This window comes from Balaenoptera musculus, chromosome 1, assembly GCF_009873245.2.
Source record: "Balaenoptera musculus isolate JJ_BM4_2016_0621 chromosome 1, mBalMus1.pri.v3, whole genome shotgun sequence".
Lineage (NCBI taxonomy): Eukaryota > Metazoa > Chordata > Mammalia > Artiodactyla > Balaenopteridae > Balaenoptera > Balaenoptera musculus.
The window spans coordinates 183,450,171-183,469,077 of record NC_045785.1 but is presented as its reverse complement, the minus strand read 5'-3'; the positions used below and the strand labels follow the sequence as shown (position 1 = coordinate 183,469,077).

The window sequence follows — 18,907 nt, the reverse complement described above, 5'->3', positions numbered from 1 at the left end:
CCTGCCAGGGGCAGCTGGGAGGAGGGGCGTGGGGAAGAGCATCCTGTATCCAAGCAGGTCCGGAGGGGGCGGGGCCGAGGGGGGCAGGCTGCGTTCTGGGCAAACTAGGGCACCTGCTGGGAAATAGCCCCCCAAAGGCCCCAGGGTCTGAGAGCAGCACTTCTCACCAGCGCAGTCTCAGCTCAAATTACAATTTACTTCTCGGAGTTTTGAGGTCTGTGCCGGGGAGTCTGGGGTAAATCAGAGCAGTTTCTTTGGTGCAGGAGGGCCGAGGGCGTCGTTGGTCACCTTTTGGTTTTTAGGGACAGCAGATGCCCCTAACCAGGACTGTTTGCTTGAAGTCATGTTAAGACTTTGAGTTAAAGTACTGATTTATATTCCTGCCGTATAAACCGGGGAGCAGACCGGGGCAGCACCAACCGTCAGCACTCTCCGCAGTCCCGGCTCTGCTCTGTCCAGTGCAGTAGCCACGAGCCGCACGTGTCTACTGGTCACTTGAAACGTGGCCAGTGCAACTGAGGAGATGAATTACTAAGTCTATGTAATTTTCACTGTAACCCAAAGAGCCACGTGTGGCTGGTGGTACCATGTTGGCCGCACAGGTCTGGAACGTGGCTTGTCACCCCTGGCTGCATGTGAAATCACCTGGGGTGCATTTACACCCGGAAGCCAGGCCCAGGCCCCAGGAGCTGACTCAATCGGCCGGGGTGGGGACCCAGCATTCTGATGCCCAGCCTGGACTGAGAACCAGTGTTCCAGGTGAAAGCTGCCCTGGAGAATGCTGCTTGGTGGGGAAATAGCATACTGGGAACCAGTCCCCCCACAAGTAATTAGGAGATAAAGCAATGATTCCCCATCCCAGGACTCCAGAAACAGGGCTTCTCCTGAAATGTGGCCCAAGGGAGGAGCTCAGAGTAAACAGGAATAAAGGCTGCTCCCAGCACCTCGTGCCCACCCTTTAAGACCCTGGCCCTGAGATGGAAGCCTAGGTCCTGCTTCCAGGTGGGGGGCTGGGGGGGTGTGGGCAGAGATGCATCTGCTGGGGGGTCTCAGACTCCCCCAGAGGGCCTTTGCCACAGAGGATGGGACCCCGGTGAGGGCCTCAGCAGCACAAGGGAGCTGGCCAGCACCCCTGGACTCAAGAGACAGGGGTGTGACTCCCCTTGTGACCATGAGCAGGTACTTTCCCGCGTGCCGCCCCCCATACGGCCCCAGCATCACAGACCCCAGACACACAGGTTGCATCTTGGAGGCGAGAAGGGACCTGCCCGTCTTCGGTCTTCCCTCCTCTCCTTGCTCCCTTGCCCCCAGCCTGTGGCCTCACTGTCCCCACAGCTTCGTCCTCAACACCCACCCGCCCGACCCTGACCGGCAGCCACTAGGGGTCTCTAACCCCCCCGCCTCTCCGCCTTGTTCTCTCTTTAACTCTTATGTGGTCTGTCCTCTCTGACGCCTCTCCTCACCTCCCTCCCACCGTGTCCCTCCTCTCTCTCCTCCCCCCCACCCCCTCCTCTCTCTCTCCACAGACTTTCCTGGCCTCCAGCGGGGGACTGTATTGCCTGGGTGGCAGCTGCGGGAACGTTGTAATTCCAGGCTGCATGAGCCTGCAGGGCTCGCCCGCCAGCTCTGCCCTGCAGCGTGCATGCTCGGGCCTGGCCGCTGGGCTGCATGGGGCAGACGCACTCAGGGCCCCCTGCCCCAAGCAGGCCCCAGAAGGTCCGGGTGGGGACGGGTGGGAGCTCTGTGCTACTAGAATGTGCATGGATGCAGTGGTTTTCTCGGGGCCCTGGGAAACAGGGCCTCTGTGCTGATGGGAACATCCAGAGAGAACGGGATGACACAGAACCTTAGTGACAGGTCACCAGCACCAAGCCTGTGGGGGCACGGGACGCCGGGCAGGGGGCTCCCCCCGGCCGGAGTCATCCAGTGTCTAAGGCTGGCACGTGGGCAGAGGCCTCCCGGCTTGGGACAGCCCTGTGCGGGGCAGGGTGTGGCCACTGAACTGATGGCCGCAGAGCAGCTGAGCTTCTGGGAGACTTGGCACTGGGTGGACACTAGGGGAGGGGCGGGAGAGCTGCCAGGGTCCTCGGCTGAGTGGCAGCTCGGGGCCTGGCCGCCGCCTCCCCCCTCCCCCGGGGGCAGAATCGCTGTCCGCTCAGCGCACTGCTTGGCGCCCAGCCCGCGTCACCACCAGCGGAGCAGGCCCGGGGCCCTGAGCCCCCGGAGGGCCAGCACGAGTGCTCAGCAGGGGCCGCGGGGCGGGCTGGGAGTCCCCCCACCACGACTCGTACCGCACACTCTGCCCCGCCCCGCCTGCCTGCCCTCACCCCTGCCCCCGCCCCGGACTGATCCTGGGGCTGCGCCCCGCAGGACCCCGACGAGAGCGCCCGCATCTCCAGCGCCTTCTTCCGCCTGTTCCGCGTCATGAGGCTGATCAAGCTGCTGAGCCGCGCGGAGGGCGTGCGCACGCTGCTCTGGACCTTCATCAAGTCCTTCCAGGTGTGCGGCCCCACCCACCCACGGGGTTCGCTGCGCAGGGGCCGCGGGGACGTCCGTGCCGCCCAGGCCGCGGGGCCCCGGTGAACGTGAACGAAGGGAGGGCAGGGCTGCGGGGCAGGCGGCGGAGCCCCGCGCGCTAAGCCTCCGTCGTCGCCCGCAGGCCCTGCCCTACGTGGCTCTGCTCATCGTCATGCTCTTCTTTATCTACGCCGTCATCGGCATGCAGGTGAGGGGCGGGAGGAGAGCCTCCGGAGGCCGGGCCGGCGTGCGTGCAGGCTGGACCCTTACCCCGCCCGGCCTCCTGGCAGCCCTGGGCTCAGCTGCAGGACCAGAGAAGGAGGTGGTCCCCAGACGGCGCAGCGTTAGTCAGGCAGAAGCAGCGCGGGCCGTGGAGGCGGGGAGGCTTTGTGGGCAGCCGGGCAAGGGCCAGATTGCTCTCCAAGGCCCCATCGGAGGTTCAGGTGGTCTCAGCAGGGCGCTCCCTACATTGACTGACTAGCTTTTGGTTAGGAAAACTGGCCCACCCCCCCCCCCCCCCAGATTTCTTTGGCTCGAGGGGAAGACCATCACCCAACCTTGATAATACAGGTGACCCTTGAACAACACAGGTTTCAACTGCGCGTGTCCAGGTATACGTGATTTTTTGGGTAAATACGTACTACGGTACCACACGATTTGCGGTTGTTTGAATCCGTGGATGCGGAACCCCGGATACGGAGGGCCCAAGGGCTGTCTGTAAAGTTATACCCCTGCAATGCTCAAGGGCCAACTGCAGCCCAGTTCGTCCGGCTTCAGGTCTGACGGGGCCTAAAGTGGAGGGGATTTGGAGGAAGTAGGGGGCAGTGGGAGATGGGCTGGGGGAGACCTATGCGGGTGCCACCCTCCCGTGCTTCCTGATCTGCAGATGCTCGGGAAGATTGCCCTGGTTGACGGGACCCAGATCAACCGGAACAACAACTTCCAGACCTTCCCCCAGGCTGTGCTGCTGCTCTTCAGGCAAGAGGCCCCTGCTGTCCCCACCCCTCCTCTGGTCCACGGGGGCAGGCTGGCTTCATGTGTGTGGGCCCGCGCGCCGAAGCGCCAAGGCTCTGCTGTCCTTTTCGGATGCTCACCCCCCTACAGCCAGAGCCACTGTTTAAATCGTTTTTGCACAAGTGGCCCTCGTCTTCACTGTGCCCTGGGGCTCGAAAAGGAGGCAGCCGGTCCTGAGTGGGGTCCTGCAGATCCCCCCACCCTCATGCACTGAGGCGGGAGGCGGAGCTCGAATGTCCCTTGGAGGGAGGGTGAGGCCTCGCCGACCCCGGGTCAGCTCTCTTGCTCTCTTGCTGCCCCAGCGGTGACTTGAGTCCTGGACTGATTTTGCCCCTCTGTCCAAGAAGCCCCCTTTCTTTGTTCAGTTCCTGCCTGTGGCGCCCCACGAGGGGTAGAGTTGGGGGAGAACGCATGCAGCACAGGGGGGCAGTGGGGCCTGGCTCACACTGGGTGACACTTGAACCCGGGGTCCTGAGGGGCGCCCGGCCTGCACCCCTCGACGCCCTGCTCTCCGCTGCTGCCCCGAGTGAGAGGCCCACGGCGCCCTGCCTTCCAGGTGTGCCACGGGTGAGGCGTGGCAGGAGATCCTGCTGGCCTGCAGCTATGGCCAGCTGTGCGACCCCGAGTCGGACTACGCCCCGGGGGAGGAGCGCACCTGTGGCACCGACTTCGCCTACTACTACTTCATCAGCTTCTACATGCTCTGTGCCTTCCTGGTGAGGCCCGAGGGCGGGGCGGCCGGGCTGCCGAGAGATGCACTGAGGCAGGGTGACGCCCCCCCCCCCCCCCGCCTCCCGTTGCCTCTGTCTCTCCAGGGACCTAGCTCAGGGACCCAGGAGACGGGACTCTGGCTAGGGTGTCCCTGTTCTGGTCATCCTGGGTGTGGCTTCGTGTTCTGAGTGCGTCTGCGTGCTCCAGAGGAGTCGCTAAAAGCTTGGCCCTTTTTTGCTGTTGTTGTTAGCGATTAGTAATCAAAAGAATTTAGTGAGGTTCTACCCTAAAACAGAGTAAAGTCTATTCCAGTGAAGCCAGTAAATTCCAGTAAAGCCTTTCGCCCCTCTCTCTTCCTTGGAAGAGGCAGTTGCCCCCAAGTGAGGAGGCTGAGACTCCGGAAACAAGGTCCCGAAGGAGGTGACAGTGGGCTCGGAAACAGAGCACAGGTGGCTTTGAGGCTCCAAGGCTGCTGTCTGCACTCGTGGGAGACACAGAGCCCCCCAGCCCCAGGCCCTCGCTCTTCGCTCTTTTTCTTTCCTATGTTCACTAAGACGCTTGCTTGAGCGTCTAACGTTGCCTGGGCTCAGTGCAGGGGACAGAAAGGTGAACAGGACACAGCCCTGGCCCTGAAGGCGCTCACTGAGTGCCACCTTGCATTTCAAAGGGACACCCAACAATACAGAACAGGCAAGAGCAGCACAGGGGCGGTGGTGGCCGGGGGAGACCAGCGTCCCTCTGGGGGGCAGACGAGAGGCTGAGGTTGGGATTTTTAAGGAAGAGCCCCAGGAGCCCCGGCAGAGGACACCGCGTGGGCCGGAGCAGAGTGACACAGGCTGCTTGTGTGCAGGATGTAGTTGCCAGAAGGACTCGGAGGCAGGGCCCAGGCAGGGAGAACCTACGGACCCCAGACCCTGTGGACACCCCCATTCCCCCCGCGCCCCCCGCCCTGTGCCACCTGCCTTTCCGAGCAGGGAGCCCACGGTTCTCCTCCTGCAGATCATCAACCTCTTTGTGGCTGTCATCATGGACAACTTTGACTACCTCACACGGGACTGGTCCATCCTGGGCCCTCATCACCTGGACGAGTTCAAGGCCATCTGGGCAGAGTATGACCCAGAGGCTAAGTGAGTCCCGCCTGCAGGCTCTGTGCTGGGCCCTCCCTCAACCGTCCACTCCTCTGGTCTAGAGCCCGTCCTGGAGTCCGACAGCGAGTCCCTCTCCAGCCTAACGAGAAGGAGAGAGCTGCCCCCCCCTTTATTATCCGAGGGCCCCGGGTCAGAGACTCGGAGTTCCTCAGGCTTGGGAGGGATCCTACAGCCTCCCAGGGCAGAAGCCCCCTTGCCTTTACTGGGAGCTGGTCATCCAGCTTCGCTTGGATGCTTCTAGGAGCAGGGAACTCACTACCTCCCCAGGCAGTTTAGGCCCCGGCTACTCAGAGTGTGGTCCACTGACCAAGAAGCTGAGCTCTATAAAGATGCAGAGCCCCCCCCCCCAAATCCCCGGCCTCACCCCAGAATGACGGAATCAGAATCTACATTGCCGTTAACCTGGCCCTCGGGGCATTCGGGTGCACTTTAATGCTGGGAAGCACAGCTGCCTTACCTTCTTCCCAAGAAGGTAAGAAGCTCACATTTGATGACTGTTTCCCAGGTGTCAGGTGCTGTGCCAAGCACAACATGCATCATCTCACTTACTCTCCCAACCTATGACACGGCCTCCAGCTCCCTACTGGTCCCTGGAAGTGAGCGTCCACCTCCCTTGATCCATACCCTCTACTTCTATTAATACATCCCAGGAGCCCCCAGGCAGCTTGACTAAAACCCAGAGAAGGCTCCACCATGGGAGAAATGAGGTCCGGATTCCAGCCCAGAGATCCCGTATCTGAGGGGATTCTGGCCTCTTACCACCCACCAAAAAAGACAGCCCATTACTGGTGGTGGGCAACAGTGAATTCAAACATCGTTTCTTCTTTAAAACGGACACTCAGCTTCCACTCCCTAAGCATGGTTGGAAATCAGGAAGCGTCCCCCTGTCTCCTGACTCCCCTGCCCTCGGCCATTCTCTGAGCAGGAAGGGAGGTCTGGGTGGGGCTGCCAGGTGCACAGGTCTGGTGTCCTCCTGCAGGGGCAGAATCAAACACCTGGATGTGGTGACCCTGCTGAGAAGAATCCAGCCCCCTCTGGGCTTTGGGAAGTTCTGCCCACACCGGGTAGCGTGTAAGGTAACCAGGGCTGCCAGCGAGGGGTGCCCCCCACCTGGCCCACACCCCCGGAAGAGGCACAGGGGCCCTGGGGCAGGGACACTGGCGAGGGCCCGACTGGGTGAGTCATTTTAGAGCAGTCGTCTCCTGGGTCCCCACGTCCCTGGGACCTAAACTCTCAACAGTGTCTCCAATTCATCCCCCCCTCCCTCACGGAGGGCATCCTGCTCATCTCCCCCCCCCAGCGCCCGGTCCCCTCCCCTGCCGGCCCCCAGACCGGGTGAGGATGACCCCCCGGCTCAGTGGTCCCGGCCTGGCAGTGAGCCCCCTCTCTGCACAGCGGCTGGTGGGCATGAACATGCCCCTGAACAGCGACGGCACGGTCACCTTCAACGCCACGCTCTTCGCCCTGGTCCGCACAGCGCTCAAGATCAAGACGGAAGGTGCGGGCAGTCCCCTCCTCTCAGGGGATGAGTTTTCTAGTGGATTCTACCAGAATCTGAGCTAAAGGTCGGAATCAAGAGTCACGGGGAGAAGCAGAGGGAGGACCCAGGCCATGGCCACAACATTCTCATGCCCCTCAGGGCACAGCGGGAGCCCCAAAATTCTGCAGGGCAAAGGTCACCAAGGCTCTGTTCCCACACAGCCGGGTCTGATGCGGGTGGGCCAGGGAGTGGCAGGGTGAGCACGGGGGTGGGACCCCCCGGGATCTGCTGGACCGCTGCTGGGTTCGCACGGGGCCCCACTGAACCTGCAGGCCCTGCTGCCGGGAGGACAGACGGGATGGGAGGGGGGAGGAGATGGGGGTCTCCCTCACGCAGGGACCCGGCAGCATCAGAGCTAGCGCCCAGGTGAGCAGGACCGTCGCAGGCATGAAGCAGAGGAGCAGGACGGCTGCCTGGAGGAGGCGGGACAGACCACGGGCTGTGGGGGATGGAAAGCTGCTGGGCGGGTGGAGGGGAGGATGGGAGGCGACAGCCTCTCCGGTCAGCCACCCAGGTGCTGGAAGCCGAGGCCTGCGGGGAGTGCGTATGTGACCCGAGGGTCGGGCTGCCCCAGGGGAACGGCGATGCCCTCCCCGCAAAGCAGCCGCCACAAGGGAAAACCCAGCCAACGTTTGCTGAGCGAGAGGTCCGGGGAGTGCTAGGTGGCTTTGTCAAGTGCGGTTGGCTTGGCCTGTCCCTTGCCCCCAGGCAACTTCGAACAGGCCAATGAGGAGCTGCGGGCCATCATCAAGAAAATCTGGAAGAGGACCAGTATGAAGCTCCTGGACCAGGTCATCCCTCCCATAGGAGGTGGGTGCCGCTCTGGGAGACCAGAGGCCAGAGGCGGCCGAGGACAGGGGAAAAGGTGGCTTCCAGGGAGCCCCAAGGGAATCTGAGAGCAGCCTGGCCCTCAGTGAATGCCCTGGGTGGACCCCATGGCAGCCATCGGGGTCACGTCGGCAAGCAGAGGAGGGGGGTGCGAGGGGCACCTGGACCTGGCTACGTTTGGCCCGCACGCTGACCCCAGCCTCAGATGCCCACCGGCCCCTGTTGCCCCCCCTGCAGATGACGAGGTGACGGTGGGGAAGTTCTACGCCACGTTTCTCATCCAGGAGCACTTCCGGAAGTTCATGAGGCGCCAGGAGGAATATTATGGGTACCGGCCCAAGAAGGACACGGTGCAGATCCAGGTAAGCCCATCCCGAGCACCAGGGAGCTCCACTGCTGAGATGGTCTCCAGACTCCAGCTCCCTCTCTGTGTCCTTGGGGGCAGCGGTAGAGGCAGAGAGGGCAGGACGGAGCCAGGATGAGTAGGGGGAGAGATGACAGCTCTGGATGGAAGATGCTTCGACCTCAAGGGAAGAACCAGGAGCCCTTCCAGCCCTGGATGATATGACCCAAAACCATGGTCCTATCCCCTGAACACAAGGGAGAGACTTGGGTTAAATGAGAGCAGTGGTCTCCAAAGAGGACAGGTTTCCCGGGGGAGAGGAGGTGCTTGAAATGACCCATTGGGTACGCAAAGAAACGTAGAACTTTGGGTTATCTTGACCGTTTTTAATTTCAATTTTTTATGTTAAGTATAACGCACATAAAGGATACATTCAAAAAATATTCACGTATTTGGGCTGTGTGTTCAAAAATGTATCTCAATTTTTACTTTGAAACAATCTCACAATTTCAAAAGTTGCATGTATGATACAAAAAAAATTTTCTTTCTGAACCGTTTGAGAGTCATTCCCATCAACCCAGAACAGGTGAGTGTGTGTTTCCCGCCAGCAAGGGCGTCCTCCTCCGTAACCCTCCTCCATAGCCATAATGCAGCCACTAAAATCAGGACACTGATGCATCAGTCCCGTGGAGTCCTCAGGCCCCACGCAACTTGCGCCAGTGGTCCCAATAATGTCCTTTATGGCAAAAGGATCGGACCCAGAATCACACAGTGCGTTTAGCTGTCATATCTGTTTATTCTGTAGTCCCTCAGTCTTTCCTTGAAATGACCTTGACACTTTGAAGATTCCCAGCCAGCACCTCCCTCGGTGTGGGTTTGTGCAGTGTTGCCTCGTGACAGATTGAGGGCTTGCATCTTGGACAGGAATGTCCCAGAAGTGATGCTGTGTTGTCATTGCAAACTATCAGGTGACACCAGTCTTGCTTTGTCCCCTTGCTGGTGATATCAACTTTGATCAGCTCAAAAATCGGTATAAATGGCACGTACAAGCGGAAGAGATCATTTGTCTAAAAGACTGTACTGATGAGAGGATTTCCCAGCCTGCAGGCCTGGGCGGGGGATGAAACCCCCTGTGAGGCCTAGAGAAGATGCCTTGGGAGCCATCAGGGTTTGGACTATCCCAGCGGCCAGAGCAGGAGCCCAGGGGGATCGAATGAGCAGGAGGGGGTGGGGTGGAGCTGGGCCTTCAGGGAGGCCTTGGTTGCCGGGATTAGAAACAGGGGAGGCCGTGAGAAGCAGTGCGTCCTCCCCTCCTGGCCTGGAGGGGTCACTGAGTCCCTCTCTGTCCCCAGGCCGGACTGCGGACCCTTGAGGAAGAGGCAGCCCCTGAGATCCGCCGCACCATCTCGGGAGACCTGACGGCCGAGGAGGAGCTGGAGAGAGCCATGGTGGAGGCTGCGATGGAGGAAGGGATATTCCGGGTGAGTGAGGCCCTGGCCACGCCAGTGCGTGCGCGTCCCAGGCCAGGGAGCGGAAAGGAGGCCAGGAGCCCCGCCGCGCAGAACGGGGGCGCTGAGGATCCCCGCCGCCCACACCTCCCAGGACTCTGAACCAATGACCCACCTGCTTGAGGTGTCACATCCTTCCCACCTTCCTCTGCCCAGCCTCCCCGGCCTCCCCTCCCCACAAGCCTGACGCAACGTCCATCCATCAGAAGCCCCCGTCATCAGGTGCCCCAGCTGCTTCCTGTCTCACTGTCCTCCCTCCTAGAGCTGGAGGGTCCCTCACGACCACCCAGCGGAACCTTCTAGGTTATTCATGAGGAAATGGTGGCCCAGAGAGACCGTCTGTGTCCAGTACCGCTCAGCAAGTTACTTTCGGAGGCGGGACTAGAGCCCGTCCTCCAGACTGCCTGGTTCCAGGTTCCCCGACTCCCTGCGTTTCCCGTCCCGGTGTCTGGTCCCCGTACAGTTCTTAGGGGTGTCCTGTCTACCCCATCAAACTGAGAACGCCCTGAGGGCGATGGTCTCTTCTCCGGCCTCACAGCCCGGTCTGTTCTCCTCTGGCCTTGTTCCCAGCGCCGTCGGTCGTCCAGGGTGGCAGCCCCCGCATATGCGCCCCTGGTCCCCTCTCTCAGTCCCTCCCCTGTCCTCCTCGCCCCCAGAGGACCGGAGGCCTGTTTGGCCAGGTGGACAACTTCCTGGAAAGGACCAGCTCCCTGCCTCCACACATGGCCAACCAGAGACCCCTCCAGTTTACTGAAATAGAGATGGAGGAGCTGGAGTCGCCCGTCTTCTTGGAGGACTTCCCTCAGCATCCAAGAGCCAACCCTCTTGCTCGTGCCAACACCAACAATGCCAACGCCAATGTTGCCGGTGGCAAGAGCAACCATGGCAACAGCCCGGCATTTTCCAGGTAGTGGCGGCAACTGTCAGCCTGGCATGTAGGGGCTGGGGTGAGACTGGGCAGACGTGGTTAGTGGGCTCCGGGCCTTTGGGGGCACCCCGAAATGTGGAGGGTGTGCTTTGCTTGCCTTGCGCCCTTTGGGGTCCAGCCCACGCCTTGCTGCGCAGGAGGCCGGCCTGGACGGCAGAGACGTGTGTAGCCAGCAGGGGGCAGCCTCGGGTCGGTGTCGGTCAGTGCCCAGCGGTGCTTTTCTTCCATGGTCTTGGCGGGTCCCGGAAAGGCACACGTTAGGTTAGAAGGAGAGGGCGCATCCTATGAAACCTGAAGAATTAAGATTCAACCCTTGGATTTGGGTTCCAGGTGGTTCCCATGTCGCCAACCCAGGGCTGAATATAATCTGTGATCACATGAGTGTCAGGAAAAACAGCAGGATGAGCAGAGAGGGTCTCGGCCATCGTGGCCTATGGGCTGGGCTCCAAGCAGAGCTTCTATTCTAGACAGGGGGCCCGGGGACTGGGGGTCTCCTTGGCCCGGAGAGGCTGGGTTCCCCCACCTCAGGAATGGGCGGGACAGGGCAGAGGCCAGGGGAACCACTACTTCCCAGGCTGGGGCTGTCTGCACCCCCTTCTGGCCTGAGACCCCTCAAATTCAGCCCACAAGTCTCGGAGGGCGCCTGCACGTGGGGTCACCGCGGTGCTGGGTGCTGTGGACGTGCAGACCCGGCCCAGCCCCCAGAGGATCGCAGTCTTGTCGGGAGAACGTGCCATGTGATCCGACTATGACGAAATGACGTCAAAGAGTAGGTCCTGAGCAGGCAGAGGGCCCAGGACCTAACTGCTTAGGGACATGGAGGAAGCTTCCAGAACTGTGGGCTCTGGGCGGGACACCCCGCGACCAGATGTGAGGGCTCCCGGGTGATCCACGTGCAACCGAGGTTGAGATGCAGTGTCCTCAGGGGTGTGAGCCCCGAGCTGGGCAGGTGTGGGAGGGGCCAGAGAGCAAAGGGGTGCAGATCGGAGGAGAGGAGGCTGGCCACTCCACAGCGATGGGCCTAGGCCCTGAGGGAAAGGGTGTGGGGACCACAGAGGGCAGGGATGGGGGAGCCCGTAGCCCCATCAGCTGTGCTTCCATTTCAGCGTCCACTCTGAAGGGGAGCTCCCAGGGGAGACAGAGACGCCTGCCGCCAGAGGAGGAGCCTCCAGCCAGCCCCAGGGGGCCCTGGGTCAGTCTCTCCTGTGCTCCCGAGGGGCTGACCTTCTCCCAGGAGGGCCTGGGGAGCCGCTCTTCCGTCCACTTGGGGAACCTGCGGCCGGGAGGGCTGGGAGCCTGTGGCGATGGGAACCAGTTGCTCACCCAGGCAGAGGAAGGGGGCCACCCAGGTGACTGAGGGAGCCGGGGGTGGGTGGTACACTGTGAAAGGGCCCTCCCTGGCACACCAGGAAGCTCGTACCCCTCCACCTCGGCTGAAGACAGCCCTGGACACACTGTCACCTCAGCTCTGCCTTTCAGCAGATGACCTGGCAGCCTCTCAGTGGGTCCTGGACCGCTGCGTGTGACAGTAGGGGCCTGAGGAGGCTGGAGTTCACAGGAGACGAGGGTGCTTGTTGTGTTCCGCAACACACACACACACACACACACACACACATGCACAGTCACACGCACACAAACACAAGATCAGCTTGGCCAAAGCTGGTCAGGCTCTGGCCCTGATCCCCTCCCAAACCCAAAAGGACAGGGACCAGGGCACGTAGAGTTGGGGGGATGGGCAGTGGGGAGTCCTGCCCAGCCTGGGGTGGGCTGGGCCTCGGCATGTGTCACCCTCTAGGACCCCGAGGATCTCAGGGTGGGGCTGACTGGCCAAGGGGAGCTCTGTCGACCCAGGGCTCCCAGCAGGAGTCAGCAGCCCCTCTGGCCCTCGGCCCACAGGACCCCACAGCAAGTCCCATGGGGAGAGGCTGCAGGGACAGCTGCCCCGGAGGGCGATACCCGGAGCTCAGGCACCTGCCGCCCCCTGCCAGGTAATGGGCCAGAGGCCGGCGAGCTTGCAGTGGTAATTCAACAGCAGAAGGGACGGGACCCCTGGTCCTCCCCTTCCTGGGGGTCTTGGCTGGGGCTCCCTCTGAAGAGCCGGGGCTTCCTGATCCCAGTGGGCTCCGGCGTTCCTGAGGGGTCTTTGCTTCTGTGCACCTGGAACAGCTTGTGGGGACGGAGTCTCTGGTGCCCGAGGAGAGGAGCCCCACCCCAGGGTCCCTGCCCGAGGAAGCGCCCCCCGAGGATGGTACCCCCGGGGGCCCGGCCCCGGCCACGACCCTGCTGATCCGAGAGGTGAGGGGGGCTAGGAAGGCACTGGACTGCATCCCGGGGTGGCCCTGCAATGGCCTGGGGTGGACAGGGGCTGAGGCTCCGCGGGAAGACCCACTCGGCCGCCTCTCCCGTCTGCAGGCTCTGGTTCGAGGGGGCCTGGACACCTTGGCGGCTGATGCTAACTTCGTCATGGCAACGGGCCACACCCTGGCGGAAGCCTGCCAGATGGAACTGCAGGAAGTGGAGGTGGCAGCTGCCGAGCTTCTGAAGGGACGAGAGACCCTGGAGGGTGTGGCCAGCACCCGGGGGTGTTGGAGCCTCGGGTCCTCCCTGGGAAGCCTCGACCAGCATCAGGGCTCCCGGGAGACCCTCATTCCCCACAGGCTGTGATGGCCACGGGCGTCAGCCTGGGCTTAGAGCCGGCGTGGCCAAGGGTGGGGGGCTGGCGCGGGAGGGTTGGCCCAGCACGGCAGCCCCCCGTCTCAGCAGCTAGACGGACAAACAGACAGGAACCACCCGCAAGGTCAGGAGGTAGATGGACAGGCCCTTCTCCTCACCAGCAAGAGGCGTGATGGGATGGAGCTTCTGGGGTCATTCAAAGAGGCCTGGTCAGTGCCAGCAGGACATTAAAGTCTCCAGGCCTGCGACAGGGCACCTGTCTCTGCTCGTCTCCTTTGGGGGCCCTTCTACACCCTCCGCACCCGCCCCCCGCCGCTCCACGGAGGCCCCTCTGCATCGTCCTCCTGCAGGAGCGGAGGGGCCACCGTGGAGGAGGCGGTGCTCCTGGACGTCCCCGGGCAGGTCCCCTGCAGCCACCCTTCCCCACCGTCCTGGCTAGAGTCCACGGCCCGCCCGGCCCCAGAGCCTCGGGGGGGCCCTGCTCTCCGCCTGGGGGAGCAAGGCCCGCAGTGCCCACCTCCTCTCCCCCCCACCGAGCAGCAGTGAGTAACAGGATGAGGCACGGGCTGTGGCCCCCACTCCCTCCTGCGTGCCGGCTGCAGACACACCCTAGTCCCAGAGCACCGTCGCACACGGTACCCGCTCGTCCTCCCCACAGCCCGCTAAGCAGCAGGAGAGTCCATGTTGAAGATGCCACGTTGGAGGCCCAGAGAGGTGGCTCGCGTGCCTGTGTCACACAGCCAGCCAGGGGCAGAGTTAGCACTGAGGTCCCACCGGTGCCCTCCCCTCTTCCCTGGGCAGACGCTCCCCCCGCCATCAGCTCTCCCACTGGCCTCCCGTGCACCTCCTGACAACCCCCAGGCGGGCCCCTCGGCCTCCCAGACTGGGGGCCGCACGGGGCAGGGGGATGACCCCCCCCGGTGCCCTGCAGACCCGGGGTCCCCGTCAGAGTAGCCATTTCCACTCGCCTCCTCCTCAAACCTCAGCACCAGGAACCCGCCCCCACTCCACCCTCAGCAAGGCTTTGTTCCCTCCTGCACAGAGATGCCCCCAGAAGATCCCTCCCACAGCTCCTGTCACCAGCCTGATGGACAGCCCGCTGCGCCCCTCGCTCCCCGCCCCGCCCCCCGCCCCAGCGGGAGCCACTCCTCCTGCAGCCAGCCTCTCGGCCAGCCCAGCCACCGTCCGCCCCTCCTCACGGCCCTCCTACACCTGCACGTCCGTCCTGGCCGTCCCCCTGCCGTCCAGCTACCTGTTGTCTACCTGCCGTCTCTCACCTGTCTACCTGTCTCTCACCTGTCACCTAGTTAGTTCATTCCTGAGGACCACGCCTCTCACCTGGGCCGGCTCCTCCTCCCCTGCGCCCGCCTGGTGCCCCGGTGGGCTGCCTTCTGCCCCGCCCCTGCTCTGAGACCCTGGGAGTCCCAGCTCACCTGGTTTCTAGCCCGCGTGAGGTGCCGTCACCTCTCCCTCCTTCCTGCAAGGCCTGCGGCCTCGGCTCCCCGGAGTTTCCTCCCCTTTCCCGTGCTCCGTCCTGCAGCCTCCCTGTGACCTGTCCCCAGGCCAGCCCCCTCTCCGGGGAAGGCGTCCTCAGGGTTCTGTGTCCTGCATCCTTGCTTCCCGCGGGCTCAGCCCCCCGGACGCTCCCATCACTCTCCTAACACGGTGCTGATAATCCGCACCGCGCAGCTGGCCTATTTCTTCTAAACGCCAATCCTGTGCTGCTTCTCCTTGTCAGCTCTGCGAATGTCCCACTTATGCCAAAAGCACATCGCGTCCAAAGTCGACCTCCTCACCCGTCCCCTCAGCCTGCTGACCTCAGGGCCCTACTCCCTGTTCAACCCGTGAGTCTGAGCGTTGTCTGAACTCCTACCTTCCCCCACTGTGCCCTGGGGACTCCTCCTCCAAGTATTTCTCAAACCTGTCCCCTCCCCATGGTGACTTTCCTGACACTCAGTCCTCGTTTCATGCCTTGTCTATTGTGCCTCAGAACAGCCTCCCAGCACCAACCCCCCTTCCTCCCAGCCTGACCCTGATCCTTCTAAACAGAGAAACCTGCTGTCTTATCCCCCCACTTAAAACCCTTAAAGGCCCGCAAAGCCTCAGAATATGGTGCAGAACCCTTGCCTGGGCTGACAGGCAGCTCCGACCCAGCCCTGGCCCTCATGCCAGGCTGCTCGCCCTCCCAGCCCCCTGCAGCCCAGCCGGGGACAGCTGCCCGCCCCTCTGAGCGCCACATGCTGTTCTGGGGAGAAACTTCCCGAACCCTCAACCCCACGGACCCCTTGGCCATCATCTTCCACATCTCAGCTTCTCTAATACTTCCTGCAGAAAGCATCCCCCAGATGCCCCCAAACGCTCTAGGTGGCACAGTGACGGGGCACGTGTGTTTCCCCATCGCGGCCGGGGTCACCCCTGCTCTGTGACATTTATTTTACACCAGACTGAGGCTGAGTTCCACGAAAGCAGGAGCAGGTCCACCAGGCTGGCCCTTAACCCCAGAGCTGAGCACTTTTCAACACAGGCGAGCGGCTCAATCACTGTCAGATAAATGCAGGGAAATGCTGAGAAGCGTGGCCCTGCCCTGGCTGACAGCCCGCCCGCCCAGGGTCACCTGCTCAGGGCTGCAGCCTCGCGCCCTCACTGCCCAGTCCCCGGGGAGGCGGCGGCAGGAATCCTCCAGAGGTGCAGAGGTGCAAACTGACTCCTCAGTTTCAGCCCCACCCATCCAGCTGCTCAAACTGTCCCCTCCACTGCCTCCTCTTGGTGGGGAGCTGAAATAATCCACCTCGCAGCATGGCTGAAAAACTAAAAAACCTGGGGCACACGTGAAAGGGCTTCGTACGCTGCAAAGGTCTATAGAAGGATGTTTCCATTTACAAGTGGGACCGGAGCATCTTATATCAATACCTAACATGTACAGAGTACCAACAATACAGCAGGCCCTGCTCCAAGCCTTCTGCATAGATTATTTAATCCTCTTGATACGAAGGAAGTATCATCCTCCTTCTGCAAGTATGACACGGAGAGGACAGGTAACGTGCCCAAGGCCCCTCAGCGGGTAGGAGGGCCAAGGCGGGATTCAGCTCAGGCGATGTGGCTCCAGCCCCACAGCCCTAGTGGCTGCGCCATTTGGCACGTCTGTGCCGGGCCTCCCAGCCCACGTGACAGGTGTACACATGCACACAGGCGCTGAGGAACCTTCCAGCTCTCACCCTTTCCGAAAGTTCAGGCAGTTTCCTCTGCAACGTGCAGGACATTCTAATTTGTCAGAACGTACAAAATCTTGCCTCTCCCCAGCTCCCCTTCAAATAATCGCTGGGTTTCTCCATAGAGGGCCGCCAGGCCACTCAGATAAAGTACAAAAGGAACACGGTGTGCAAGGCTGAGGGCCTGGGGCCATGGGGGGAGCAGGCAGGCCCCTCCTGTCAGCCGGGCCATCCAACAGAGCCGGTGTCCAGAGGGGCTGGTGGGCCACCTTCTGTCGCCTGCGGGCACTGGCCAGGGCGCTGTCTGCTGCACGCCTAGCTTCTCCTGGCCGGTTCCCTGCAGACTTGGGATCCCGCTGCTGGGGGGGTGGGGGGGCGGGGGGAATCTGCCAGAGGGGGCGGGGCGCAGCTTGGGGGAGGGGTGGGCACTGAGCCTCATGCCAGGTGCGGGGATCAGGGGAGCCATCCCTGCCTTCTGGAAGGTGCGGAGCTCAGTTGGAGCATATCTCTGGACCAAGGAGGCTGGGCTCGGTTCCAGGCCCTCCTAGGAGCGGGGAGGCACCTCAGCTGTGGTCCCAGTGCGTTTCCAGGCCCGGCTCTGGATGGGGCCGAGAGGTCCCTGAAGCAGGGGTATGGCTGCCCTCTGCAAGGTGAAGGAGCACAGCCTTGGAGCTGGACCCGTGCGGCCCCGAGTCCCTCCACCTGCCTCCATGCTCCGATGTTAGGCGCTCACACACCCTTTCAAGCTTCTGCTCCTCCTTCTGTACAATGGGGATAAACTCCTGCTTGCAGGCTGCTGGAAGGTGTGAAAGTGACCTTGGAAGGGGTGCAGCTGCTGTTTTGGTTCTGTCAGACGCTGACTGCAGGAAAAGCCAGAGGTTACGATGGCAGGAGGCTGAGTGTCTCACAGGAAGCCGGGCAGCTCGGCTCTCAGCCCAGCATCTCAGCGTCGGGCCTGGTCCTCCCACAGGCCCTGCAATTCTCAGCCGTAGCCCTTGGGTGTGGAGGCCGGCTCCACAGGTCACTAGAAAAGGCACTGACAACCCAGCGCTAACCTTGACCCATTTTCTGGCATCTGATCCCAGTAACGCGTCACTCCTGCCTTGGGCCTGACAGCTTATGGTGGCAAGTGACACTCCCCGCTTCACCAAGGTTCCTGCTGCCGTTTTACTGATGAGGCGACTGAGGGGCAGGGCCTCCCAGCTGGAAGGGGCAGGGCTGGATTTGTCCCCAAGCTTTCTAATCCCATTGCTTCTTTTTCCTGTGCCATACTGCCGTCTCCTAAATGGAACGTAAATCCAGTTTAGCAAGCCAGGGAACAGAAGCATTTTAAAAGAAGCCTGCCATAAATACACAGGGCAAAATAATAATTCTGGTGTCGAACACGAATTCAAAACGCTAGGATGTCAGAGCAGCACGTGGAGGGTCAGATGCGGGGATTTGGAGGATTCAGAGGAGGGAGAGCTGAGGGCTGTTTGTTTAAATAAAATGATCAGCAGAGGAGATTCCACCGTGTTATGAAAGGAAACCAAGACCCAGAGGAGGAAAGCGCGTGGAGCCCAGCGTCCGAGTCCGTGCGAGGAGCCCGGTTCCAGAAGGAGGCCAGTGAGACCTGCAGACCCAGCCCAGCCCACTTCTAGTCGTGGGGCCTTTAAAATATCTCCACCAGCAGTGTCCTCATGCAGAGAATGATAATAGCTGACATCATCAAGCCCGGTTCATGCCATGCCTGTCGGATGCAATATTACATTTAGCCTTTGCAACACCGTCCAGGAAGTGGGTATTGCTGTTGAGCCCATTCCGGGAAAAGCCAAGTGAATTACCCACTGAGAAGCAGAAGCCAGGTGTCCAACAGGGGCCTGGACGGTACTCTTGAGCTGCTGGCACCCCATATTATCAGGAGGATCGCAGGACAATCCCTGACCCAAACCCACCTCGTCCTCTACTGATCTGGCCCAAGCCCCTTCCCACATCCTGCCAAGCGCCCGTCCAAGCCCACGCAGCCCAACGCGCCCAGCACCTCTCTGCACCCGGTAGCCCTCCGTCCTCCGTCTCAGCCGGGCCCCTCTGATGGACCCAGGAAACTCTGCCAACTAGAGAAGGCCACTCGCCACCCGGTTCCACAAGAATGAAGTCACTGACACTGCATCGCCGACCTTCGACACCCCCTGACAGGAGGTCAGAGCGATGAGGAATGAGGCTCTCTGTGCTTTGTGAGAAACCGGCAGAACAGGCTTTCAGAGAGTTATATAGTTTCAGATTTGATGAGCCCAATTTCTTGCATCTTCTCATACCTAGAAAAGCACTAAAATCATCATTGGAAACATCCGCTCCTGGTGATGAGTAGCACCTTACCGAGAGGTGTGCTTGAGTGCACGTACCCCTTCTCCAAATCGCGTATATGCTGACTCCCCCCTTACCTCTTTGGAATAGCTCCTCAGAGCTACCGAGAGCCTGTCTCCCGGGCTGTAGTCCTCAGTGAGTCCCC

General features: G+C 61.6%; 1 protein-coding gene across 2 annotated transcripts in view; it reads left to right on the top strand.

Moving 5' to 3' along the window:
* Nucleotides 1-13,463, top strand: part of CACNA1S (calcium voltage-gated channel subunit alpha1 S) — a 65,835-nt gene extending 52,372 nt beyond the window's left edge. Inside the window, exons 29-44 of one of the 2 annotated variants that reach the window (XM_036856053.1) lie at nucleotides 1,527-1,583; nucleotides 2,371-2,499; nucleotides 2,660-2,725; nucleotides 3,404-3,495; nucleotides 4,088-4,247; nucleotides 5,242-5,369; nucleotides 6,370-6,466; nucleotides 6,786-6,888; nucleotides 7,639-7,740; nucleotides 7,996-8,120; nucleotides 9,454-9,582; nucleotides 10,266-10,519; nucleotides 11,644-11,729; nucleotides 12,434-12,525; nucleotides 12,704-12,832; nucleotides 12,950-13,463. In XM_036856053.1, coding sequence (XP_036711948.1) covers nucleotides 1,527-1,583; nucleotides 2,371-2,499; nucleotides 2,660-2,725; nucleotides 3,404-3,495; nucleotides 4,088-4,247; nucleotides 5,242-5,369; nucleotides 6,370-6,466; nucleotides 6,786-6,888; nucleotides 7,639-7,740; nucleotides 7,996-8,120; nucleotides 9,454-9,582; nucleotides 10,266-10,519; nucleotides 11,644-11,729; nucleotides 12,434-12,525; nucleotides 12,704-12,832; nucleotides 12,950-13,201 — 2,001 coding nt within the window. In that variant the 3' untranslated portion in view covers nucleotides 13,202-13,463. The remainder of the gene's footprint in view (nucleotides 1-1,526; nucleotides 1,584-2,370; nucleotides 2,500-2,659; nucleotides 2,726-3,403; nucleotides 3,496-4,087; nucleotides 4,248-5,241; nucleotides 5,370-6,369; nucleotides 6,467-6,785; nucleotides 6,889-7,638; nucleotides 7,741-7,995; nucleotides 8,121-9,453; nucleotides 9,583-10,265; nucleotides 10,520-11,643; nucleotides 11,730-12,433; nucleotides 12,526-12,703; nucleotides 12,833-12,949) is intronic. The other variant, XM_036856061.1, reaches the window with a different exon arrangement.
* Nucleotides 13,464-18,907: the final 5,444 nt, after the last annotated feature.